The sequence below is a fragment of the Panthera tigris genome, chromosome A2 (genome assembly GCF_018350195.1).
Source record: "Panthera tigris isolate Pti1 chromosome A2, P.tigris_Pti1_mat1.1, whole genome shotgun sequence".
Classification (NCBI taxonomy): domain Eukaryota; kingdom Metazoa; phylum Chordata; class Mammalia; order Carnivora; family Felidae; genus Panthera; species Panthera tigris.
This window is the reverse complement of record NC_056661.1, coordinates 125,634,598-125,661,983: the sequence shown is the minus strand read 5'-3', so window position 1 is coordinate 125,661,983 and position 27,386 is coordinate 125,634,598. Positions and strand designations below refer to the sequence as shown.

The following is a 27,386-nucleotide window of genomic DNA, read 5'->3' as shown; positions in this document are numbered from 1 at the left end:
GATGCTAAACAGTGAGAAGAGAAGTCTCAATTCTAGTTACTCCTCATTTATTCTGCCCAAAAAAGAGAGTTGTATTCACCATGGTGAATCCTTTTCTCCAGCAGCTATCAGGCCACAAGAGACAGAGTGTTCTATTCCCATTCTCTGTTCACGGGCACAGGCCAGACGGGCTCTTGCCTTGAGGCCGGATCAATGTAATGCCCTTTTCTTCCCACTCAAGGTGAGCGTTTGGGGCTCTTATCTGCCAGCAAAGTAGGATGCTGTTGCAGGCTCATTCTTCTGAAAACATTTGTGATCTTAGCCCTCACTGCCTTCTGCAAGAATTAAAAAGACAAACACCCGGTGTTATGAAAAACTATAAGAGGAAATTATTTTAAGCACCGTACTTCTGAAAGGCATTTATAATTACTCAGCCCATATGCCTGCTCTCCCAGCACATTAGATGGAGATTTGCTCAGAGAGAGGCAGCATGAGTCGGTAAACACCTGTGTGATCCAGCGCGCTACGAAGACTAGATGTAATTTCTTGCCCCCTAGTTAATTATATTTACCACTTAGCTTTGCTCTCCCTCAAGTTCCTCAACCATAAACTGGGTCTCAGGAAACTGACTCATCACAGGAAAAACATTTAGAGTCTTGAATCAGTTAGGATGTGGAAAGAGGAAAACCCTGGCATTTAGAAATAATTTTGGATGACTGGAATTGATTGCTACACTCCAGTCATTCATTAGTTCATTCAGCTAAGTCCCTCCATGCCATTCCTTGGGGTAAAAAGAATAGAGATCACCCAGCCTAGCCCTTGCCAAATGCCTGGCTTCTGAGTGATTTCCTAGGGATTTTCTATTCAAGGCAATGGCTCACAGATTGGTCAGATTGGCTAAGCCATAATTCCTAGAAGAAAACCAAGGGGAGCATTCTGAAAGAGAAGGTCCAAAGATTCCAGGAAGAGAAATTGAGGACAGCAACACTGAGCCAATAATTTAAAGACTGATTGATAAAGACCCCGAGAAAAAATAGATCGATAAGGATCAAAAAGGTCACGTTTGCATGTTGGTAACATATTTGAGAGCCAGAAAGAATAGCAGGTGGGTCAGCCTTTCTTAAAAGACTAGTAATTAATCAAGCAGGGTATAGGTTCAGCTGCTGTAACAAAGAATCGCCAAATTAAGTGACTTAAGATGAAAATGTGGTCTCCTTTCATATAATAATCCAGAGGGAAGCACTCCAGGGCTGGCAGGATAGTTCGGCCATCCTCAACATGCAGCTTCCACCTCTGGGTTCACGGTGGCTGCTCCTGCTTTGTTCACCTCCCTCCTGTAGGAAGGAAAAAGGACCAAGTGAGGACACACACATCCTCTGGAAGTATTTGACACAGAGGTGGCATGTGTTACTCTCTTACACACCTCATTGTCCAGAACCCAGTCACATGCTCACACTAGGCTGTAACTGAGGCTGGGAAGTACAGCCATGTGCCCAGCTAACACTGTGGGAGTTCTATTATTAAAGGCACAGAAAATAGATAAGGGTGAACAACTCAGGCCATAGACATGAAAAGCCGTCTCTAACCTCAAGGAGCTTAAAGTCTAGTTGGAAAGATAGATTAACTCACAATTATAATAATTACATTAAGCAAATATTACCATATGTTTACCAAATGCCAGGCATTGTACTTAGTATTATCTCATTTAATACTGAAATGAGGGACCCCTGGGCAGCTTAGTCAGATAAGTGTCTGACTTTTGATGTCAGCTCAGGTTATGATTCCAGGGTTGTGGGATCAAGCCCTACATCAGCATGGAGGCTGCATGCTCTCTCTCTCTCTTGCCCCCCATCACCCCACTCCCATGCTGGCACTCTGTCTCTCTCTCTCTAAAAAAAAAAAAAAGCACTGAAATGACCCCATTATTATGTGTGTTTTATAGATGAAGAAATGAAGACTTAGGATAACTAACTTACCCAAGATAATGCAGTTAAACATGGAGCCCAGACACAAACTGAATACATTGGAGCCTAGAGCAGAAGTCAGCAAACTATGACCCTTGAACCTAATGTGGTCCCTCCCTTTTTTTGGTAAATAAAGTTTCAATGAAACACAGCATGCACATTCATTTACATATTGTCAGTGGCTGCTTTTCCACTACAATGGCAGAACTGAGTAGTCACAACAGAGACCAAAGCCCCTTTATACTAAAAAGTTGGCCTACTCCACCCTAGTGCTGGCATGTTAGGTGTAATTAGCTAAGCATGCACAGGGTGTGATGAGAGTGAGAAGAGCACCTCACAAAGGAAGGAGGGCCAAAGAAGTCAGGATTTAGCTAATGCTTGACCAATGAGTAGCAATTGATAAGTAAAGACCGCAGAGTAGGAAGAAGAGCTTGTGACAGGCCTGAAGGTCTGAGTGGCCCACAGGTAGTTGAGTGGGATGTGAGAAGAAGTTGGGGCAGTGGGTGGTGCCATGTGGAGGATGACTTTGAACAGCTACTGTAGCCCAAAGAGCAGTGTTTCCCAAACCGGGCCAGTCACTGCAGCCATTTAGGGCACTTATTAAAAATAAATTCTAAGACCCCACCACAAATCTACCCAAACAGGATCCATATCTTAACAAAGCTCCCCAACAAGATTCTAGAATAGACTGCTGAAGATGGTAGGGGGAGTGTGAGAAGGCAGGGACCCTGGCCAGAGGCTGTGGCAGTAACCCAGGACCATCACATGTGCAAGTTGGAAGGATAGAATCAGCGAGGTTTTGTGATAGCTTCTTGGTATAAGGTGGAAGAGGGGAGAGGAAGAAAATGAGATCATTTTTGATGAGCTAGATAGTGGGGAGTGACAGCCCAGTTCTGGCCTGGTCATTAGGTGCCCCCGTGATGGCTTCCCCTGTAGCTTGGCTGTGGACTTTGGGCTTCTAGAGTCTAATGTTTGGCGTTACCTCTCAAAAAATGAAAACTACCCCACCCCAGACAAACAGCAGCTTGAATGCTTCAAAAAAATGACCAAACCTTTACAAATGAAGGTATCTGAAGAGTGAAATTTTATGATATGTGTGCCTTGTTGCCTGTTCCTGGCCCTTAGAATAGTTATTTTTTGTTTGTGAAAAAATGTGTTCCACTGGCTCCATGAAAGAAAAGGTTGTGATTTTTTTCTGCATAGAAGCAGGACACTTTAAACTCTTGTTTTCTCAGTTTTATGAATTTGGATACAGTTCTTCAACCACTCTAGAAATAATGATGGAAGGACTTGAATTTTGTGGAAGAAATCCAACTGCACAATGCATTTTCATTTGGTATGGGGCGATTAGATAAATGCATCCCTCAACTCATTCATCGAATAAATAAATGATGGGGTTAGACCTTAAATAATAAATAAAAGAAAAGGGGAATGAAAGAGACTAAGAGGAGCTGACAAGGTGAAAAAATAGATTAATAAAAAGAGCTATATTCTGGCAAAATGATGAAAGATTGTTGCTTGCCATTCTGTCCTCTTTATGTCTACTGGTCACATTTTGCTAGAAATCTTTATTTGACTTTCTTCACTGCCCCATAAGGCTTTGGACTGGCATAGGGTCAAAGATGAAATGCTATACGTTTTTTACCTGAAAACTACTTAGTTAGCTCTTGCTAAAGTTTAAATGTGCCTTCAATAGGTATCATCCCAGGAGCTGAGCAGTTGTTACTGGTCATAACAATAGATAGAGCAATAGAGAACTGGCATATATGCTCCTTGGGTTTGTTACAGGCAGAGTTTGTTGGTCTTCCTTGTATGTAATAGGATGGATTCAGCTGTGGAATTTTGTATATGGTATTGCCAGTGCTTAAACTCTTTCCCCTGCCCCTTTTTGTCTGGCTCCCTCTCAGTAACCTCACAGGATTCACATGGGATGACATTTCTTACAAGATTCCTTTTCAAACCCCCACATATGAGACAGGTGTCCTTTCTATCACTCTGGACTTCCCTATCACTACCACTAAGAGCTAACTTTCATTGAACACCTACAATTCTAAATGGATTGTCTTTTCAGACCACCCGATGAGATAGGTGCCGTTATTAGACCATCATATAGACAAAGAAACTGAGATACAGAAGAGGTAAAGAAAGTCTTCAAGGTACCCAGCTGGGAAATGTTTATTTTCTAGACTGTGAGCTCCACAAAGGAGGAACTTACTACTGCTTGGTACAGTGGTAAACAGAGTGCCTAGCACAGGATGGCATTTGATGTGTTTCTCTCTCTCTCTCCCTGTGTCTCTCTCTCTCTCTCTCTCTCTCTCTCTCTCTCTCTCTCTCTCTCTCTCTGTATGTTTAATGAATTATAGGGCCACCAGGACATCAATAGGAGACTCATTTCACTGTGTACAGGATTCTAAGGTTTATGAGTCAAACTCAGAGTTTAATTACATTCTTGAAATTGTCTATATCAAAGTATTAGCTTATGTGAATGATGCTGCCTGACTGAGTAAAGTCTGAGATTGAGAGGCAGAAACCAGAGGAAATATACTTCCCCTGCTCTCCCAGACCTTTATCTGCCAGCTGCACTGGAAGATAAACCTCCAGATTGGTAGTGGTTCTCTGAGTCTGCCTTTCCCCAGCAGATGTGAGGACAGAACAGACCCTGGGAATATGTGAGTGGGGTGTGTATGTATGTGTCTGTGTAGGCTCACATATCATTTCAGTATGTATCCCAAAAATATCCATTCTGTACTCTTCATAAGGTATGCTTGGCTTCCACATAAGAGAAACAGAGAGGAAAAGATAGCAGCCACTCCTGGATTATCTGTAGATTTCTGAACCTTTTACCCAAAGTAGTATCTGAGAGACCATCCTCTCAGTAGACACCCAGGAAGCCTCATTTTCAACAACTAGCCAATCCAGCTTAGCCAAGTTTGTGATTCCATGAGATTTGGCAGCTTAGGGGGAAAGCAAGGACCAGATACAAGGGGTTACTGAAAGCTGAGGTTCTTCTGGCCTGCTCCAAGCCTCTCCCTTCCTAATCCCACCAGCACCTGTGTTCAAATCCGAGCCCCACTGCGTACCAGCTCTGTGACCTTGGCAAGTCACCCAAACTCCCTCTGAGTTCTGTTTGCCACAGTTTTCCTGAGTCCCACGTGGCCCAGTTTCTGCACAGAAAATACAGAGTCCTCTGTGGCCCGGGACCAGTGACAAGAGGTGCCACCACAAAATGGGCTTTTTCTAGTATCTCCTAGTAGGTTGAGGCGTGCTCATTTAATTTACTGCTGTTCATCTGAGGCTTGGATGCTTGTTCCTTTTCTAAAAGGTAGTATCCAGCATCTGAGACATGGTAGTTGCTCAAACAGTGTTTGCGGAAGGGACCGAGGAAGGAAGGAAGAAGACTAGCCCCTGCCTCACAGAGTTGTTTGATGAAGTTACACAGTGTGTACAAGTTTCCCGTCCCAGTGCCTGGCACATAGGGGGAATTCATTATTAGTCCTTTCTCTCCTCTGGCCTAAAACGCAGTTACCTGGGAAATGTAGCACATTCAAGCATCATGAAGGAATATACATTCATTTATAGGATTTATTCACATATCAAAGCCTAAAGGAAAGGGACCAGAGCAAGAAAGTTTGTGCGAAGGACAAGGAGGGCCCTTGAAGTTTCATGACTTGGTATTTCTATAAGGAAATGCACTAAGGTAGTGGCGGGAGATAGGAGGGGGGGAGGGTGGATGATGAGACTGAGTCCCAGGCAGTGGCCTGAGAAGGCAGGAGGTCATAGAGCAGGCCTGTGAGATTGAAAGGTGTAGAAATACAACAGATGAACATAGGGGAAGAGAAGGAAAAATAAGAAAAACCAAGAGGGAAGCAAACTGTAAGAGACTCTTAAATACAGAGAACAAACTGGGAGTTGCTGGAGGGGAGGTGGAGGAGGATGGGCTAAGTGGGAGATGGGCATTTAGGAGGGCACTTGTTGAATGAGCACTGGATGTCATCTGTGAGAGATGCATTACTGGGGTCTACTCCTGAAGCCAAGATGACACCGTATGTTAATTAACTTGAATTTAAATAAGTAAATTTAAAATTTTTTCAAAGGAGGGGGAAAAAGGCACAAAGCAGGAGCACAGCCTCATTTAGGCCACCTGCAGGACAGGTGAAATAGTGGCCGACCAAGAGGACTGGGAGGCTCGTGGTCCCAAAACTAAACAGCGATCTCTGATTCCTAGGCCTTGAGATTCTTGTTCCATTATCAAAAGACCAACCTAAGAGCTATTTTCCTCTTTGAGTAAAACAACAAAACCTGTCTGCTTTGAGAGTTTAGTTCCTGATAAATAAATTTTTAAAAACTTATTTAACTGATGATATTTTTCATATCTTTTTCCAACAGAAGTTAGCTACAGATTCCTCCAAGTGACTTTGTATTATTTGAAAATAAACAACTTAGATCTAACCCAGTTAACAGTACTACAGAAGGGAATACACTGTACAATTTGTCCATGGCACTGTCGGACAGAGAGGGCTCAAATGGAAACAGTGAAATAAAGGCTCCAAGAATATTCCCTTTATCATTGGAAGATTGGCAGAACCAAATGAACTTCTGGTTGATGCCATTATTCTCCGTCACTTCATATGGTTTTAAGAAACCCAAATATAAGTTGCTTATTGAAGTTAGGGCTTAAAATATTCCCAAATCCAAAGTTTTATATTTACTGAATATGCATTAAAAATGAGAACCAGTGGGATTTCTCAATTCATGGAAATACACACACACACACACACACACACACACACACAGAGTAATGTTAAAATATTACACAAAAATGGTATATACATGTCAATTATGACATAAAACATTGTGTATCATTGATAAAATCAGAAGAAAATCTGAAGCAATGAGGCAGTTGGCTTATCACTCATTGAGTTTCTGATGCTCTTTACAAATTTGGGAAATTTTTCTTGGTAAACATTGTCTTTCTACATATGTACATTTAAGGTACATTTAAGACAAGTTTTCTGAGAACATAAATGCTCAAGAGGAATAAGCAGGAGTTGATGAGGGAGATCCTAATTTGCATCTTTCCTGCCTTAAATGCCTGAAATATCTTGGGTACAATGTTGCGTGAATAAGGCTTTTAGTGTTTAATGTGATATGACTTAAACATTCTCTTTTTGCTAGGGTCTATAAAACCTTTGCTATTAATGGCCATTACTTCTCATTTTTATCTACCAAATTTACTAAGGAAGAAAAAGTATGTTGGGGCTTCTATTTGTCTGCTCAAATGTTTTCTATTATCTGCAATAAAATTCATTCCTCTTAAACCTGGGACAATCCACTTGGAGGGGACACTACATAATCCACCCAAACATGATTCTTTACACAGTGTGGGGCTTCTACTTGTCAAGCTGCTCCCCTCACTGTCCTTTGACCCTCCCAACATTCCTGTTAAAGAGAGTAATATTCTACAGCCATCGGAGATACCAAAACTGACACAAAGGTAAAGCCCCTGGTTTTGCACAGCCAAGAATGGTAAAACTTCACCATAACACCATAAATGAAGTCTGAAACATTTAACCAGGAAAGCACAAATGCGTGTTATTTCAAGGTTAATTGAGTGACCAGGACAAACCTATGCAGCTGACCTTCCTGGGCTTTCCAGGACTTCGGCTGTGAGATACAAAGCCACCCTGGTCCCCGCTGTGATTCAGCATCAGCTGCCATCTGCTCCAGCTTAAATCCTGGTAGGGATGATTCCAGGACTGGTTGGGGCTTTTTTCAAGAGCAGCAAGAAGTCCAGGATTCTCCCAGATATTTGAGATCTGAAGGGATTGATCCAGAGAGACTGAATTGAGAGACCCCACTACCCAAAACAAGGCTGCCAGCCATTTTCTCCTCTGTCCTAACTCTCTCTCAACATCTGCTCCCCCCCCCAACTGGGAAGATAAACACTTTATCACCCACCCCTGACTGAGAATGGGGCTGGATAGACTATGGAACCCATTTCCAATGTGTCATATCCAAACCGTGGAGTTTCACTGTCTTTGTAGAGCCAGACACAGAAGTAGAGCTTCTGCATTTTTAGAGTAAAGCCTTTCCCTACTTGGCTGGCACGCTTCAGAACTGCCATCCCCTCCGTTACTGCTCCAGGCTGCAGAGAGCATCAGGCACACCTCCCTGCCAGCAGGGTTCCTGTCTAACTCCCTATGAAAGAGAGAGCAGGCCCATCCCAAATCAGAAGCCTAGTTCTGTGCCCAGTTCCCCAAATCTGGGGTTGTCATGATGCAGAGGACTGAGAAAAAGGAGAGAGAGAGAGAGAGAGAGAGGTATCGGGGAGTGTTGTATTGTTCCTTTAACTCTCAATATGCTCTATAGGCTACTGACTCACTTAACACAGCTCACGTATTCTGTCTACATATCACAAGCCACCTGCTTATTCACTATCTCTGCCTAACAAATCTTATGAGTTTCATCCATTCTGTTTACTTTTCTTGTCTTCTCTGGATGAATTGAATATTCTCAAATCCTACAGCAAACACACATTGTAAACAGCAAGACCTAGGGAAAAAATAAGATTAAAAAAACACAGAGAAGACATTTGAGTTATAGTGGCAGGAGGAACAGAAACCAAAACGGAGAGTATCTGACTCACAATAATGGTGGAGTTTTGAGCAGAAAGTGGCGGGTGCCTCCTGCTAAGGGGTGACAAAATGCCAGTCACTGGAACTGCATGGTGCTTCAAGATTCATCAGGAGCCTCTTTTCCATCGCCTGTTTCTGCTCCTTAGATAGAGATAAACCATAATTGACACATTATTGTTATTTTATTAATACATAATTATTATAATTATTAATGATAATACATTATTTTGTTGCTAACCAGCATAGTTAATCCCAAGAAGCCATCCTTTCCGGTCACCTCTCTTCCACTTCCTGCCCCCACTGTGCTGAAAATCACCCTTGGGATAAGAATAAGGATGGGGTCCTTGGGATTGACATGTGGAAGGAGAAAGCTCACAGAGCCAAGGAAAACAGGGCAAGGCACCACAGGACAACTGCTGCGTGTGAACTTATTTGTTTGTTACATGACTTATTTTGAGAAGTAAATGAACACAGTAGAAGTTTCGTATCTTGGACCTCTGAATAAGAATGATAAGAACTGCAAGCAAATTGTCCAGTTCAGACCATGCCATAGTTTCCTTGGACCACTGCAACAAAGTATCACATACTGAATGGCTTTAAAAAAATTGTTCACACAGTTCTGGAGGCTGAAAATCTGAGATCAAGGTGTCAGCAGGATGTTTCCTTCTGACAGATCTGAGAAAGAATCTGTTCCATGCCTCTCTTCTAGCTTCCAGTGATCACTGGCGATCCTTGGTGCTCCTTGACTTGTTCTTTGACTCCAGTTTCTGCCTCCATCATTACATGGTCTTGCCCCTGTGTCTCTGTGTCTCTTCTTCTTCTTGTGAAGAGACCAGTCATAGTGCATTAGGGACACATCCTATTTCAGTATGACCTCATCTTAACTAATTGCATCTGCAATGGCCCCCTATTACAAATAAGGTCACATTCTGAAATGTTGAGGGTTAGGCCTTTCACATGCCTTTTTGGAGGACACAATTCAACCCATTACAGTCCACAGTTGAGAAATAAATTTTATTTTATTTTGAGTACTCATTCTCTATATGATGGTAGGAACCATCACACTCTGACACTAGGAAAACTACTTGAGTTTTGAGGTTTTCCAAGTTTAAAGAATGATGGTAGATTCATAACCATTGGCAACCCTATTCTGAACACATATATAATGTTCATCTATAGATAGCTTTAGATATAGATATAGATATAGATATAGATATAGATATAGATAGATATAGGCATAGATACAGATATGATATAGATGTCGATAGGTAGCTCACAAGGTGTTAACAGTGGTTACCTCATAATGATTATCTCTTAAGGGGAAGTGATGAGAGACTTTCTATATTGTAAATTATTATATATTTCAGTTCTATAACAAGTATACTTTGTAATCAGAAAAAAATAATAATGATACATTTTCAAGTGGTTAATGAGAGAGAAGTGTGGCTTTTCCTTCCCTCATAGCCTCCACATTTAGGTTCTCTTTAGGAGACAGGATAAGGATCATCATAAGCAAGGAAGCCAGCAGGGGAAGGGCCATATGCAATTTGAAAACTTGTATTCTGTGCCACAATTGTTTTGATAGGATTTGCCTTTAGACATTATCCTTAGTTTATTTTTCATTTTAAAATAAACATTAAAGGAGGACCCAAGGTTTTCATGTTTATCCAAAGGAGGCATAGGTTTTCAATGTTGAGAAGCTCAAGGGCACATGGAGGAGAAGACACTATGTACCTGAGATAAACTGCTTCCTGCAGCCAGGCATTGAGGCTTCCTGTCAGCCAGGGCAAAAAGGAAGCATTGGATTTCAGAGTGTGTATCCAAACTGAGATCCCCTGGTAAAATACAGGACACCCAGTTAAATTTGAACTTCAGATGCATAACAAACAACTTTTTAAGTATAAACATGTTCCAAACATTGCACAGGACACACTTATGCCAAAAATTATTCTTTGTTTACCTGAAATTCAATCTTTTTGTACTCATTTTTTTTAATTGTGATAAAATACTTGCAACGTAAAATTTATAATCTTACCCACCTTTAAGTGTACAGTTCATTAGTGTTAAGTATATCACGTTGCTGTGCAACCAATCTCCGACACTTTTTCATCTTGCAAAACTACAACTCTGTACCCATTAAATGGCAGCTCCTCATTCTACATCCACTCCCAGCCCCTGGCAACCACCTTTCTACTTTCTGTGTCTATGAATTTGACAGCTCTAAATACCTTCTATAAGTGGAATTATACAGTATTTATCTTTTTATGAAACTGGTTTATTTCACTTAGGATAATGTCCTTAAGTTTCACCCATGTTTTAGCATGGGTCAGAAATCTCCTTCTTCTTGAAGACTGAATAATATTCCATTGTATATAGACACCACATTGTGGGGTTTTTTTGTTTTAATTTTTTTAATGTTTATTTATTATTAAGAGACAGAGCATGAACAGGGGAGGGGCAGAGAGAGAGGGAGACACAGAATCTGAAGCAGGCTCCAGGCTCTGAGTTGTCAGCACAGAGCCTGACGCGGGGCTCAAACTCACAAACCACAGGGTCGTGACCTGAGCTGAAGTCGGACACTTAACCGACTGAGCCACTCAGGTGCCCGGTTTTGTTTTTAAGACTATTTTTGAGACAGAGAGACAGAGCAGGGGAATGGCAGAAAGAGAGAGGGGACAACACAGAATCTGAAGCAGGCTCCAGGCTCTGAGCTTTCAGCACAGAGCCCTACATGGGTCCCAGAATCCATGAACCGTGAGATCATGAATTGAATTGAAGTCAGATGCTTAACCAACAGCACCCCATACATTTAGTGTATTGAAACTCAAATTTAACTGGGCATCCTCTATTTTTATTTGCTAAATTTGGCAACCCTATTCTGAAAACATCAGTCTAGATAAGCTTTTTCTAGAAATTAGACCAGAGTAGAGGTTTACCCCAGAGGGCATTTATAAAAGGAATACTAAGGGGACATAGCTGGCAATGTTTTTTCTCTATGATTTTGCACAAGCCATAGAAACATGGTTCAAATGAATCCTGGTTTTGTCAACACTCTGTGTCAGGAGTTCTTGAACCCGAGACTGTGTAAGAGATACAGGGGGTATGTGAACCCCTTGAAATCATAGGCCGTGTTGAATATATGTGCATCTTTGTGAGGAAAGAAACCAAAATTAGATTCTCAAAGGTGCCTGAGACTCCCAAGGAGGTCAGGAGACACTATCTTATTGACTGAGGACATGGCTTTGAACTCAGGGAAGGCATTCTTGCTGGGGGCTTGGGTATTATTATTGTTTGGGCAGTTGATTTCCTGAATATCTAAAATAAATATGGAGAAAATCTCAGCAAATTTAAAAGAGTGGAAAGTTTACCCATCTACTGAAGCATCCCTTTCAAATGAGGGATGAGTATAAGCTGCCACACATTTCACATCTTTCACAGAAGCTGAATGGAAGCCAGTTCATGAGTGATGCTGATCTTTGTGAAGTCCCTGATGATAGAGTGGCATACGCTTTATATACCAAAGCCTCTTAAAGAAATAGATTAAGAAAAAGAGAGTGAGAAAGACAGAGAACGCCGCCTAGGCAATGGATAATGTTACTACCTGTAAAAAACAAATGACCATTTTTATAATCACCACTTTATGTTTTCTTTAGAAATCCTTCATCAATTTACCAACAGCTCTTACCAATGAGCTCAACTGGCCCCAAATCTCTGGTGCTACTGGGTTTCTGGACTCCATTAGTGGGTATGTATGTTTGAGTACCTTTAAACATTTCAACGTATCTGTGTAAGGAAAGAACAAGAGACGGGGCTTGCTCCCAAGATGTTGAAACGAGAATTATTAGGAATTGCTTCTAGAACATGAGTAACATACAAGAAACCTACCACTGACATAGAGTCCACTATGCAGGGGGATGTAATGCAAATTGAATTTTATCAGTGTTCACAAGGAGGGAATAGTCTCATTGCAGGGGCTGTAGAGTTGACCTCTAATGGATAAGACATAAACACATCACTGACTTTTTCTCATTCAAGGGACAAGAAAGTTTACTTGATTATTTACTCTCAGAAATTAATATCCATAAAGGTAATGGCTAAAATTATTAGGCAAGTCTCAAGGTCCTGGAATCACCCTGGCTTCAATGCTCTGGATTTGAAGGTAGAGACAATGTATGGCAAATCTGAGTGACACACAAACCCAATTTGCTATGTGTGATTAGGTGTTGACTCAGAGCCTGGGGGCAGCCATTCATAGGTTAGCACCCCATTTTTTTATTTAATGGAGGACATTATATATCATAAATAAATTATTCAATTATTACCTTATTGTCTTCACTCATTCATCTAAAAATACTTACTAAATACTTACTACCTAATCAGGAATATATGCTACAGATGTTTCAAAGGTAAATGGGGTTTGACCTATCTCTGCAACCAATTAAAATCAAATAGGGCAGATTAGACAAATGTACAAATAATGATAATACAAGAAAGATGTGCCACAAGACAACTCTCAACACAGAGCTACAGATTCATTGAAGAAATAATTCATAGAATTAGTCAATAGCCTCTTCCTTTTGGGGTGTCAGGCCAGGGGCCCATACCCTAAAGGATTTACAAGATTGGTGTAATGAAAGAGGTAGAGAAAAAACAGGAAATGATAACCAATCTTCAGGAAAGGGCATTGACAATAATGTAGAAATCATCTGTGAATATAGGGAAAGCAAAGGGGATGCATTTTCAAGTTTAGGTGTAGGTTTTCAAGTTTAATCATATGAAAAATGAGGTTAGTGTAATAATGTTAACAGTATCAGTGATAGGGAGAGCAAGAAGTAACCTTCATGAGACATTCACTGTATGCAAATCACTACCCTGAGTGTTATGTAGAGATTTTTCTCATTTCATCTCTTTGTGAGGGAGCTGGCATTAATTTCTGCATTTCACAGTTGAGGAATCTAAGGGTTACATAGACAGGTTAAGAAACTTGACCAGGGACCCACATTAATGTGAAATGGTGGGATCTGTCATCATGGAACACTATACCAGGGAGTAATTTGGTGAGCAGGGGTCCTCCTTGTCCCCAATGCCCAAACTGTATGATTTTTTTTTCATTCTACCTGCAGGAATGTTGCTCTCTGTAGTCTTTGTCACTTTGAGAGAATAGCGATGGGATGGAGAAATGACTAAGAATCAAAGAAGCCCTCTCCATGGGGAGACATGGCATGCATTGTTTCAAAGGTCAATCAGGGGCTCCCTTTCTATGGGCCCCATACTCCCGGTGGTCTGGGGCCCCCTGAGCACCAGGCTTAGCCTCTCTTTCTTCAGCTGCACTTGCTATTGTTTTGGCACCTGGAACACATCCAGAGATAGCCAAGCTGAAGCAGCTTTCTGGAAAAAAGACTCTTACCTATCTCCCCACTGTCAACACTGAAAGTGAGAAAACAAAATTTAACTGGCCTCCACCAATCCAGTACAAAAACACCTGGAGATTTCTCTAAATTAAAGCTTTTATGACAACAACAAAGGAATACATTATGAATGAGAAATGGATATAGTTTATTACACTTTTAATGGAAGTTTAACTTTATGTTGAACCCTATAAAATTCAGCCACCTTTTGACCTAAAGCTTCACAAGGTTGCCATTGAGGAAATGCCAGTCTGATGTTTAAAACAATTGCCAATGGGGCGCCTGGGTGGCTCAGTCGGTTGAGTGACCGACTTCGGCTCAGGTCATGATCTCATGGTTTGTGTGTTCGAGCCCCCGTGTCAGGCTCTGTGCTGACAGCTCAGAGCCTGGAGCCTGCTTCGGATTCTGTGTCTCCCTCTCTCTCCGCCCCTCCCCCACCCATGCTCTGTCTCTCTCTGTCTCCAAAATAAACATTTAAAAAAATAAAATAAAAAATAAAACAATTGCCAAGTAGTTTAAATCTTCCTTGGAGTCATCCAAAGAGTGAAAGAAGAATCCACTCAGCAGGGCCCAGTTGAAGGGAAAACTGGTTTCCTTATCTCTTCCACTTATAGCTCACACTCACCAACAGTTGCCCCACATCTCCTACATCTAATTTTCCCAAAAACTCTGCCCCAAAATAGCTCCTGCTCCCAAGCAGACTGTTCAGTTGTTTTTAGATTTTAGTGAGGGGGTGACAGGGGGAGCCAATGTCCTTCTGTGTCTCTTCTGTCCTCAGACTAGGGGTTTGCTCCCTTCTCAGTGTGAAATCCCACTAGCCCTCCAGTCCCATGGCTGCATCCACCACCATCCTATCAGAGCCCAGCAGCAGACAGATGTCCATAGGAGAAAGGCAGTGGGGAGAAAGGGAGAGGAGAGTTGCCAGTCTTTAGCCACTCATGGTTTATAATCCTTATAAGGGCTGTGCAGAGACATTCTAACACCATCTCACAAAGGAGGTGACTGGCTAGGTGTGCGTTAGGTGAAAGTCGTCCCTATCCTAAGCTAGTTGGTGCTGACTTAGCACCTTCTTGTATCAGGCTCTGTGTTGCCATTTACAAGACTTCCATCTGGTCCTGCAACTTACTCATCACTGACTCCAGGTACTGTCCTTATCTGTTGTGTTTCTAAGGATGTGCGCAGCACAGCTGGCATGCTGTAGGGTCACATACCCTGCAAGGGCTTTTCTCTCTATGTGTTTGTGGGGCCCCAGGCTATCTAGTCGTTTCTCTCCAAGAGCTCTTTCTGCCACCTGTTTGTGTGTACTATGCCTGTGTTCTTTGCCACCCAGCTGGAATGGGGGAAATATATTCAGTTCCTTTTGACAGAAAAGGAAATTCTCTGAAATCTGAGTTGCAGCAGATTCCGCCAGTAAACAGACACATAGCAGCATGATAGTCATGTGTGTGTCACCATTCAAGACATCCCTCCCAGCAGTAGGTCCTGTTAAACCATTTCTATAATCTCATGCAAATTATATACTGCAGATAATCTAGGCTGGGCCAATCCCCTTCTTAAAATAACAAAGATTTATAAAGCGTGTAAAAAATATTAGAGAGATTAGAAGATTAGATTAGAGATTAGAAGATCCTCTTCTGCTGGAATCAGGAGAATGAAAAGAATATTGACCCAGAAAGCAACATGTATGAACGACATGGGCAGTTTCCACGGGCATTTTGAGCATGTCCTTCTGAGTCCAAATGCTTATCAAAATGGGATAGAATTTATGGATTTCTCTCTTCAACTGGATCTGTAGATAGTGCTTCTTATTATCTGTGATCAGCATCATGCTTTGGGTATTAACAATGTTCTTTAGAAAATGTACCTTTGAAAGCAAAGGATGCATGGTGCCTGGGTAGCTCAGTCAGTTGGGCATTAGACTCTTGGTTTTGGCTCAGATAATGATCTCACAGTTTCGTGAGTTCTAGCCCCACATCTGGCTCTGCATTGGCTCTCTATCATCTCTCTCTGCCCCTCCCCTGTTTGTGCTCTCTGTCTCTCTCAAAATAAATAAATAAACTTTAAAAAGAAAGAAAAGAAAGAAAGAAAGAAAGAAAGAAAGAAAGAAAGAAAGAAAGAAAGAAAGAGAAAGAAAGCAAGCAAAAAGATGTTGCTTGGGAGAGAAAATGGTTACCTTCCTTTTCTTTTTCCAACATACCCTCCTCCCTCAAAATTTAATATTTTTTATGAGGTAAATGTAACTAATTGAAATTACATGTATGCATTAAAAGACAAATACAACCCCTTACTTTCACAAATCTTTACATCCTTCAGTTGATTCGACATTAACAAAAATCTGTTCTCTTGACTCTTAGGCTCGAGAAAATTCAAAAAGCAATATCGTTTAAAACCATGTGTTTTATTTTGTTTTCCCAATGTGATTCTGAAAGTAATTGAGTGGTTCAAAGACAAAAAAAAAAAAAAAAAAAACGAAAACAAAACAAAACAAAAACCCACCCTATGAGGTTGGTAGCATGGGAGCTGGGAGCCCAATAGCCAACATTAGAGAAGGGAACTATAATTGTAAGTGAGAAGAAATGGGTATTTTTTTAATTAAAAATAGTACTTCATGTTCAGATCATGTTCAAAAGCAATTAATGTAAGAGAAAAATCCTATTTAAGTTAAAGAACACAAGGCCCAGTAACACATATGGAAGTATGGGAAACAATACCAAAATTCAGGAAGGAAGGACTTCTAGTTAAAGCAATATCTAAAACTCCAGAGCCCTGTGAGTTGGTGTGGTAGAGTAGGAGGAAGACCACCTTTACAGGTATAAGGGTTCTGGTTCTGCATGGCCTTCAGTGGAATATACAGCAGTCCTGGACCTCATTTATATGTTGAAGTTGAGTTGCACCTAGCAATCTCTGAAGTTCTCCCCAGTATTAAAGTTTAGTGGCTTTAGGGCAACGTGTTATTGAAGTCCACATCCTACCCTCCTGATGCTCCTTGGTTTACAAGCATTGGAGGAAGCTGTTGAGAAAATATGCTCCTGCTTCTCTCCACCAAATATGCTTTTCTCCACCCCTTAACTGACCGTGCCTTCAGATAAGACTTGGCTAATTTTATGGGTCAGAGCCTGAAATTTTCTAGGAACCATGTTTCTCTAGGGCCAGGGTTGTTGTGCCATAAAGTTTGAGCATCTGCATCATAAGCCCTGCACTGTGTGGTGCTGGCTACTTGACCAGCTACTGGTTTAAGTAGCACTCCATAATTGATTGTCCTTTATGGGTACTATTTCCTCTAAGCAAAAGTCAGACAGAGAACCTGGTAACTCCAAACCCTTAACAAACATAAGCACCTGAACCTAACCACATCTAATGTGAGCATTTATGGTGCCCAAAACCCCTTCTGAAAGTGGGTCCAGGAGATGGTCCAGTCAGTGGAGTTCTGCAGGCCAGGGGTAAATGGAAGAGAAGTCCTTCAAAGCTGGAGAGCAGAGGGAGGAAAAACAGGGCAGTAATCAGAGCTTTAAAAATAAAAGGTGAAGTTAGCCATTAAAAATCATGAAAGCCAAAGGAACCAAAAGCAATTACCGAAGTTACCATATCAAGCTGGAAAGAGAAGAGTGAGATCAGTAGGTCAACATAAGTGGGTGCCAACTACATGGAATTTTGTAGAACAAATGTTGCTCCCTCTGCCACTGGCTTAGATTTGCTATTTGGGGCCAGAAACATAGTACACGCTTAGAAAGAAATAGACAAAGCTACTGTGAAAAGAGGCACAGTAATGCTATTCAAGGACATTTAAACACACATCTTTGATGAGCGGTGTCCTAGAATCTGAGTGTTAAAGGTTATCTATTCTCTCCAACCCAATAGACGTTATATGAGAGAACAATTTTGAAAAGCAGTGTATAATTCCAAACCAAGTCACTTGGGGTGTTAAAAACAGAAAATTGGAGAGAAGGGATTTGCAGCTAAGATTTGCTAACCTAATTTCATGTTTTAAAAAAAGACATGTAAGTACTAAACACTAGTGGACTTAATAACCTTATTAAATCCATTATTCAAAAATTACATGTGATGTAAGTGCAAATCATTAGTCATCTTATAATTATACTTTGCAAAACAAATAATTAGCCAGAGAGGTGGTCATTTGAAGTTAGGTGAGGCTGATTGGAGTGAAATACAGTCTACATCAGAGATTCTCCAAGTGTGGTCTGTGGACTGCTGGGAGGTGGGTCTCTCAGGCCTTTTTGAGGGATCCACAAGGTAAAAATTACTTTCACAACAGTACCAAAACAGTATTTGCCTTTTGCACCGTGTAGCCATTGGTACTGATGGCACAAAAACATGGTGGGTGAAATTGTTGACATCTGAGCATGAATAAAGGCAGTGGCGCCAAACTATGTTTATAGTCACTGTGATCTTCACCTCTACACAACCCTCGTTTTAAAACATAGCCCGGGGGTGGAGGGCAGCTTCCCCTGAAAAGTTCACCTATTGAGCAGAAGAATTATTAATTTTTTTAAAGTATGTCCATGATTTTTTAATAATTTCATCAGATGAAATGGGAGGTATGCATAAAGCACTTGTACTGCATAAGAAAAAATAGGATTTTCTTAAGAAAAAGCACTTTTGTGAGGGAGTTGAGAGCTGAATTAGTCAGTTTTTCATGGAACACTGGTTTTATTTAAAAGATCTAGAAAATAAATTATAGTTATTCAGATTGGATATGTGGCAGATAGTGTATCTGAAATGAAGGAGCTTCAAGGAAAACAACCGACAGTATTGACCGTTAATCATAAAGTTTCAGCTTTCAAAGAAAATTCTGAGTTTTTGAAAACTTGTATTTTCTGTTATGAACTTGACAGCTTCCTAATACCCAAAACTTTTCTGATATGTAGTGCTAGCAACAAGTATGATTTTTCAATATTGTATCATAAAATGTATCAACATTTAAAATATCCACATAACTCAGTGAGCCAATATTTTCTAAATGACCAGTATATGATGTATAAAACCATGCATGGGTAAAAGATCCATTCAAAGTACAAGATAGACCAATGCATTTTAATGTGATGTGGTACAAAATTTCATTGATATAATTTCAGATTCCACATGACAACTAATCAATCTTTAAAATAATACCACATCTCAAGTTTTGGTATAGAATCAAAGAAGACTGTCCATACTTATCTAAAAAAGTAGAGGTGCCTGGGAGGCTCTGTCGGTTAGGGGTCTGACTTTGGCTCAGGTCATGATGTTGCAGTTCGTCAGTTCAAGTCCAGCCATCAGGCTCTCTGCTATCAGCATGGAGCCCACTTCAGATCCTCTGTCCCCTTCTCTCTCTGCCCCTCTGCCATGCATGTGCACGTGTGCACACACTTGTGCTCTCTCTCTCTCTCAAAAATAAATATAAACATTTTTAAAAAGATATTAAAATGTTACTCCCTTTTACAACTATATGTTGAAGATGAGACTTTCTTCACATAATTCCATCAAAACAACATACCACTACAGATTTAATGCAGAAGCAGAGATGAGAACCCAGACTGTCTTCTATTAAGTCAGACAGCAAAGAAATTTGAAAAAGTGTAAGACGATGCCATTTTTCCCACTAATTGGAGGAAGGGTTGGAAAATACATATTTTTCAGAAAAAAATATGTTACTTATGTTAACATGTAATGGGTTTATTTTTATTATTATTATTTTAAATGAATCAATAATTAAATATTCTTTTAAATTTCTAAGTTTTGATTTCTAACATATAATATTGACAGGTATAATTCACATTTAATTTTCTTTAAAAATCTCTCTGGGTTCCTCAGTAACTTTAAGAGTATAAAATGGTTCTGAGAGCAACAAATTGAGAACTTCTGTTTCAGAGAATGAGTGTGAAAAAGAAATGTGGCTGTGGACAGAAGCTGGTGGGAGGGGTGCCAACATTTAGAGGTTCAGGAAGAGAAGATAAGGAAGGAATAGTCCTTGGGGTGCCTGGTGGCTTAGTGGATTAAGGGTGGGATTCTTGATTTCAGCTCAAGTCATGATCTCACTGTTCATGAGTTCAAGCTCTGCATGGGGCTCCACACTGACAGTGCAGAGCCTGCTTGGGATTCTCTCTCTCACTCTCTCTGCTCCTCCCCTGCTCATGCTCTTTCTAAGTAAATAAACCGCTAAATAAATTTTTTAAAGGAAGAAATAGCTCTCAAAGTAGAGAGAAAACTAGAAGGGTTCAGCAGCCTAGAGACCAAGGGAAGAAAGTGTTTCCAAAGGAGAAGTGACTTTCAGCCAAATGCTGCCAGAGGCAGAGGAGGACTGGAACAGAGAAAGAGGACTGTGGGTGCAGGGCGGTGATCAAGGGAGACTGGCCAGAGATGTCTCAGTGGGGGGAGATGGAAACCTGACTGCAGAGAGTAGTTTCCAGGAGGTAATAAGGGAAGTGAGCATCAACAACTTATTTAGTAAGTTCCCTTTGGGACACCTGGGTGGCTCAATCAGTTAACTGCCTGACTTCAGCTCAGGTCATGATCCCAAGGTTCCTGAGTTCGAGTTTCTCCACCTTCTCCGGTCGGGCTCTGTGCTGAGAGTTCAGAGCCTGGAGACTGCTTTGGATTCAGTGTCTTCCTCGCTCTCTGCCCCTCCCCCATTCATGCTCTGTATGTGTGTCTCTCTCTCTTAAAAATAAATAAATATTAAAATAAATAAAAAATTAAAACCTCCCCCATTAAAGGGAGAAGAGAAAAGGTGTGATAGCTTGTGGGGAATCATTTTTAGATGAGAAATCCTACAGTATGCTGTTAGTGAGAGGAAGTTCCAACAGGGAAAGAAAGGTGGATGAAGGAAGGAAGCAAGGAAGGATGGAGAAAGCAAGAAGGGATGGAATGAAGGCTCAGGGCACTGCCCTTTGGGCCAGAAGGACCATCTGTAGAAGCCGTAACTCCTAGCCAAGGACTCTTCCTGCCATATACTGACAAATCTCTCCATCTGCAAAACTTCTCCCTTGATGCCACTCATTTCTAAATTTTCACTTTTTAATTTAATTACTCAAATAATGAATACATTTTCATCTTACAAAACATACTGAGGTATATTTATAGTAAAAAGCCAAAGCTTTCCCCCAATTCCACCCCCTTTCCCAGGAGAAAGCCCTATTATCAATTTAGCGTGATTTTGTTCAGATCCCTTCTGTGTGATTACATGTGTAAATCGGTACATAAAGAAATATTTCATTAAAATCTCCCCATAAGTGGCATTAAACAGTGTATAATACACTGTAAATTAATGCTTTCCTTTAACAATACTTCTCAAAGCACTTTCCATTCTTGAACAATTCTGCGTGGTATTTCATAGCATCGTACTGATGGACAGTCCATTCCAAATCCTCACGATACCCAATAATGCCATAATGAACATCCTACAGTTCTCTTTATGAATACAAGTGACAATTTATTTAGAAAAAAATGGATATAGGAGCGCCTTGGTGGCTCAGTCCGTTAAGCATCTGACTTCGGCTCAGGTCATGATCTCACAGTTCATGGGTTCGAGCCCGTGTCGGGCTCTGTGCTGACAGCTAGAGCCTGGAGCCTGCTTCAGATTCTGTGTCTCCCTCCCTCTCTGCCCCACCCTTGCTCATGCTCTGTCTCTGCCTCTCAAAAATAAATGTTAAAAAAAATTCTAAATAAATAAATAAACATCTAAGAAAAAATGGATAGATCTGAATGTATAGAATGTATACATTTTAATTTTTCATAATCTCCCCAAAAAGCTATCCCAATTTATATTCCCACAAATAGTCTGTGAGAATACTTGTTTCCCCGTATCCTTGCCAATACTGAAGATTGTCCATCTTCTTAATTTTTTCCAATCTAACAATATTTTATTGTTATTCTGATAATATGTAACCTGGTTACTAGTGAGTTTGAGCACCTCTTCATGAGCACTCACACTCACCTTTGTCTTATCTAGTTACCCTTTGTTCACGCTTCCACACTCACCACCCAGGGATCAGTTCCTTTAGACAGCCTCCTCAGGCCAACCCCCACCTGAGTGGATGATTCTCTCCTGTGCTCCTAGTGTGCTCCTTCAACCTCAATGTCACCTCACTTGTCAAAACAGTTTATTTATTGTCTCTCCACTCCGCCCACCCCACCCCAGACTCTGAGCATCTTGAGTACAGGAATTAGGCTTGACTTTGCTCTCTAGCCCTAGACCCTAACACATTATGTGGCACCATAATAGGTACTCAGTAAAAGAGAACAACTGAATAAGTTCATATTGATATCACTTTACATTTGTAGAGTGCTTTACAATCTACAAGGCTCCTTCCCTTGCATTTCCTCAGATTGCCTAAATCAAGTCAGATTTGCAGGAATTAACATTTCAGGGAAAACGCTAGGGATAAGGGAAAAGGAATATAAACAGAATGAATTGAATCACCAGCTGCATGATGTGATGCATGTAAAAATAAATCAGTGTAGCTTAAGCCCTTGGACTTTTAAGCATGTTCTATAATAAATGTTCTGCAAGAAACTAGCAAAATTCATTTAAGTATTAAAATAACCACACAGTCAACAAATTGGAGAGAACAATTTTCAAGTAAAATAATCAACTCAATAGCCAGATAGAAGGAATAAAACAAATGAGAGATCTGCTAACAAGTGAATTTGGTCGATAATAGATAAGTCAAGCCTCGGTGTGAAGTTTTGTCCAGAATGATATAATTTTTCAATCCAGATTGATCAAAGTAAATGAACAACCTCCAAATTTCTCTAGCAAAATTCCTATAACCAACTCAACCCGAGATTTTAGGCCATCTCAATGCTTACATAGAGAGCACAGAAATAGTTCATCAATATTCCCCAACATACTTCTGTGAAACATTAGTTCCACAAGATGTCATACATATTTTTTAAAAGATTCCTAGGGCAACTAAGTTTTGGAAATGCTGGTTTAAATAAGGAGAAACACATTTATTCAGTATAAGGCTTATTAGAGCCTTTAATAAGGCAAAAAACCTTATGTATCTCCAACGTATAATATGAAACCGTTTCTAAACTTATTTGACCGCCGAACTATGTAGAAAATCTCTCTCTCTCCCTTTCTCTCTATATGTATGCATTTAATGAGAAAGATACATTTCAAGAAACTAGTGTTTCACAGCATCCTTTGAGAAGTGCTGTTTAGATTATTAAAACAATCTTTTGTGTATCACAAGTGATCTTCGTACATTATAAGCCTCAACACCTTAAATCTCTCAGTTTATCATAGTTTAATATTTATGCTGATGCAGTGGCCTACAATCAAATCTGAGGCCAAGAAAAGCCAGGAAGGAAGCAGTTACAGCTGCTCTAAGTTCAGAGGACAGAGGAAGGAACCTTAGTGAGAAGTTAACAGGTAAGAAGCCTTGTCTGAGTACCGCAGCTCATGAATTATTGAACACAATGCCCATGAAGTCTATTTCCCTGCATTATTTGCTGCTCCAAATTCAAAATCTATCATGCTGTCTGACTAATCTTTTCATGTCTGAACTCCTAGGACCTCCTCTATAGCCAGCCTCACCACTGCACACACACCCCTGCATAATTAGCCCACTGCTAGTCTCTCTGAATACACAACGAGTCATATTCTACATGTTTATCTCTCTCTGAGGCTGAAATCTTCATTGTTCCATGATGTGGTGAATTAGAGGTTACACAGGGATCTAGTATCAAAGAACTAGAAGGAATTTTAAGAATTCTTTAATCCATCTCCCCGGCCCCATGCTAGTCTGACTTCCACCCACATCAGAAAGAAAACTATTCACTCTTTTCTTAAAGCTTCCCAGCAGTAGTGGTCCCTGGATGAAGCCTGCCCGGTCTCTAAATGATTCAGTTTTATCCTAATCCACTCCCCTGCCCTAACCCTTCACATTAGATGTTACCATGTATCTCTCACTGTCCCTGCTACTAGTCTTCCACATGCCCTAGTCTTTTTCGTGTGTCTCATTCTCTACGATTCGCCTTAATTAGGGTGTCAGAACTTATACCCAAACTAGCAGTGCTCTGCAGAGAGACAGAAATAGCCTCAGAAACTTCACCAGGACCTGATACATCACTGTTGTTTGCATAGTATCAGACTTGATTTATCCCCAAAACCTCGGATATGCTAAGCCTTTTGGGGAAGCTGTTCTGTTGCCTTTCTCCAAGTACATTCTGCTTTGAGTCAACATAGAAGGTGATGACTTTTTTCAGTTTTAAATTCGACTCCTTTAATTTATCTGCATCATGCATAAGGCTCATTTTTTGGTCTTCTTCTTTGTTTTGTTTTGTTTTCCATTTGGTCATAGTGAAATGGTATGGTGGTAGTAGGTCATAAGAAGGCTCTCAGAGAAAGTGGTTTGTGTGTGTATGTGTGTTTACCTGAACCTATGTTGGGGAGAGCAACCAGTAGACATTCTGTGTTAGGTTTACCTGTTTTGAATTTTGATGTTAGAAATCAAAAGCGGACGAGTGTGTCCTCACGTGAAATGCCTGTACTTCCTGGGCACTGGAGTAGGTAGAGCTAGTCACAGCGGGAATTGAATATGGCATGCTTCCACGTCAGCCCCGTACATTGAGGATACCAGCATCTTGGGCATTGGGGAAGGTGGGAGAAAGAGAACTTTCAAGTACTCCTCTCTGCCCCCATCAAACTACAGCACTGATGCTATCACCTCTTCTACCAGCCCATTGGGCTTTGTTTTGATGTACAACAGAGGGCAAAGGGAAAAAACAGAAGGTCACACTGAAAAACCTGAGTCCAAGTAGGGGTAGACTGGACTGGTTTCAAATCTCAGAAAGGTCATCACAGTTAACCTTACTATGCACAGTATCCTTGGTTTCTCCTATTAATTCAAATTCACCTGACCCTGTATACAGATGCCTTTCTATCAAGCATTCTCAATTTGTTAGCATCTCAAAAATATTGTGCTATGGGCTTCTCAGAGTACTGTATTGATTGTTCTGTCTCCTCAGGATTCCTGGACACTCCATGAGAAATTCAATCCCTAGTATTTATAAGACAGATTATGCATTCGAGGTGGGATGAAAGAAAACGATATCTTTGATTATGTGAAATGATTGCTAATGCCTAGTACAAAACCTTAATCTCAAAAGTCTAGATACTATTTCTGGTCAGAAATGTTAATGAAACTATTCACCAATTGGCAAAGATTTTGTATTATTGCAAAGACAGATGCAACTAACTGTTTCTATAATATTAATATACACTATTCGCTCTCCATGAGCAGGTCATGAGCAAAACAGTATTTCGGTACATAAATTCCATTTTTAGAATTATCAAAAATACATTTATGGCTAAATATTGGTAACAATTACTTTCCCAAAGTAAAATAACCCCTCTTTATTGACCGTGAAATTATTTTAGGATTGAACTCAGATCTAATGTCCATTTCCCATCTGCTTTTTTCAAAATATAATAAAACAGTCAAGGCAGAGGGCGTAAATGACACAGAGTATAAAGTATTCATTTCAGGCTTCTGGGTAAGATAGCAGATTGAGCAAAGCATTTACTTCTGTCCCTTGAGAAACTCCACTAAAATGACAGTAAATGAATCTGTCCACAAGGACAAAGAGAACAGGAAGAGCCAACAGCCACAAAACGTTGGAAACCAGAAAGCAGAACAAGTGGTAACTGACTCAGTTGACTCAGAAAGCTGCATCCGAAGCCAGTGGGAAGGAATGTCAAGAAGCAACCTGGTTTACACTGCAGATTCCCCAGAAGACTTGAGGATTGGTTATATTTGGTAGCTCTAGAAATTGAGGTGAGAATAAAAACAAGGGTCGATTGAAAGATTGTTGAAGAAGCAGTTAGATCCTGAGACTCTTTCCCAACTTCACACAGGTGGGCAGTTGCCTCTCCTTACTCTGGTATAAGTCTAGAGGTTTATTATTCTCTAGAGATGCTAATATCAAAAGCTTCTGGACTGAGGGACACCAGACATAAGTGAAGAGAGGAGCACCCCACTCCACATGCATACTGAATGCTGCGAACCACCCACCCCTAGCCCCAGGGTGCTGGCAACCTGGCTGGAGGGCAGAAGATCCTTCTGTAGGGAGTCTACACATCCTAGGGAGGAAAGCCCCAGACACTGACAGCAGGGCTTCCCCGAGAAAGTCCCCACCAACCCATGCTACAGTGAGGATCTGAGTCAAAAAGCCACACCCAGAGGTCCACTTTCCAATCAGCTTTGAAGTTTTTAACCAGCTTCCACTTTTAAGTACAAGCCAACAAACAATCCAGGATCATCGGACATCAGAGGGAAATTTTGAATGTAGAAAGACAACACAAAAAGAGAAGAAGCAACTTCAAGAAAATAAACTATTGCTATTTTCTAAGGAAGAAACATTTTTCTTAGACTCTAATATCTTACCTATAAAAAATAACTAGAATTCGGGGCACCTGGGTGGCTCAGTCAGTTAAGCATCTGACTTTGGCTCAGGTCATGATCTCGCGGTCTGTGGGTTCAAGCCCCACGTTGGGTTGTGTGCTGACAGCTCAGAGCCTGGAGCCTGCTTCAGATTCTGTGTCTCCTCTCTCTCTGCCCCTCCCCCACTCATGTTCTGTCTCTCTCTCTCTGTCAAAAATCAATAAACATTTAAAAAAAATTTTTACAATAATAACTAGAATTAGTATCTCCAAAAAGATAAGAAAAGATATTTCATTCGTGTAACAAGAATGTTACACTAAAATTAAAGAAATATTCAAAAAACAAAAAATATCACTTGGAAGTTATGCTAGTGGCATAAGATAGTTTTCATAAAAGGATTAAAGATGAAATTGAAGAGATCCTCCAGAAAATAGAACAAAAGACAAAGAGAGGGAAAATAGGGCAGAAAAGCTAGGAAAATTAGAAGACCTGCCCAGCTGACCCAATATACAAATAATAAGAGTTCTAAGGAAAAAAAGAAAGGAAGAAATCATCAATGAAATAATTCAAGAACGTCTCTCAGAACTGACACATGTGAATTTCCAGGTTGAAAAGGTCCCTGGGTGACTAACACTGTGAATGCAAATAGAGCCACCCCAAGCCTATCATCACAACATTTCAGAACTCTTGAACAGATGCTACTGCAGGTTTTCAAAGGATGGAGGCACAGAGCAGCTTCAGACAACAACACTGGGAGGCTGGGAGCCAATGAACTGATAGCTTCAAACTTCTGAGGGAAAATGATTTTAACCTAGAATTCTATAACCATCTGTTCTGGTTAACTATTGTTGTGTAACAAAACACTCCAAACTTTAGTGGCTTAAAACAACAACCATTTTCATTACCTCTCACAGTATAGGGTATCAGGAATTCAGGAAGAGTGTGGCTGGTCAATTCTTCCTCTCCATGTGATATTGACCATGGTTACTTGATGGTATCTACCTAGTGGTT

General features: G+C 40.6%; 1 protein-coding gene across 3 annotated transcripts in view; it reads left to right on the top strand.

The window, feature by feature from the left end:
* The window catches only part of AOAH (acyloxyacyl hydrolase), a 167,213-nt gene that overhangs the window by 85,451 nt on the left and 54,376 nt on the right, over nucleotides 1-27,386 (top strand). For all 3 annotated transcript variants that reach the window (XM_007078576.3, XM_015535929.2, XM_007078575.3), the window contains exon 13: nucleotides 12,232-12,323. In XM_007078576.3, coding sequence (XP_007078638.2) covers nucleotides 12,232-12,323 — 92 coding nt within the window. The remainder of the gene's footprint in view (nucleotides 1-12,231; nucleotides 12,324-27,386) is intronic.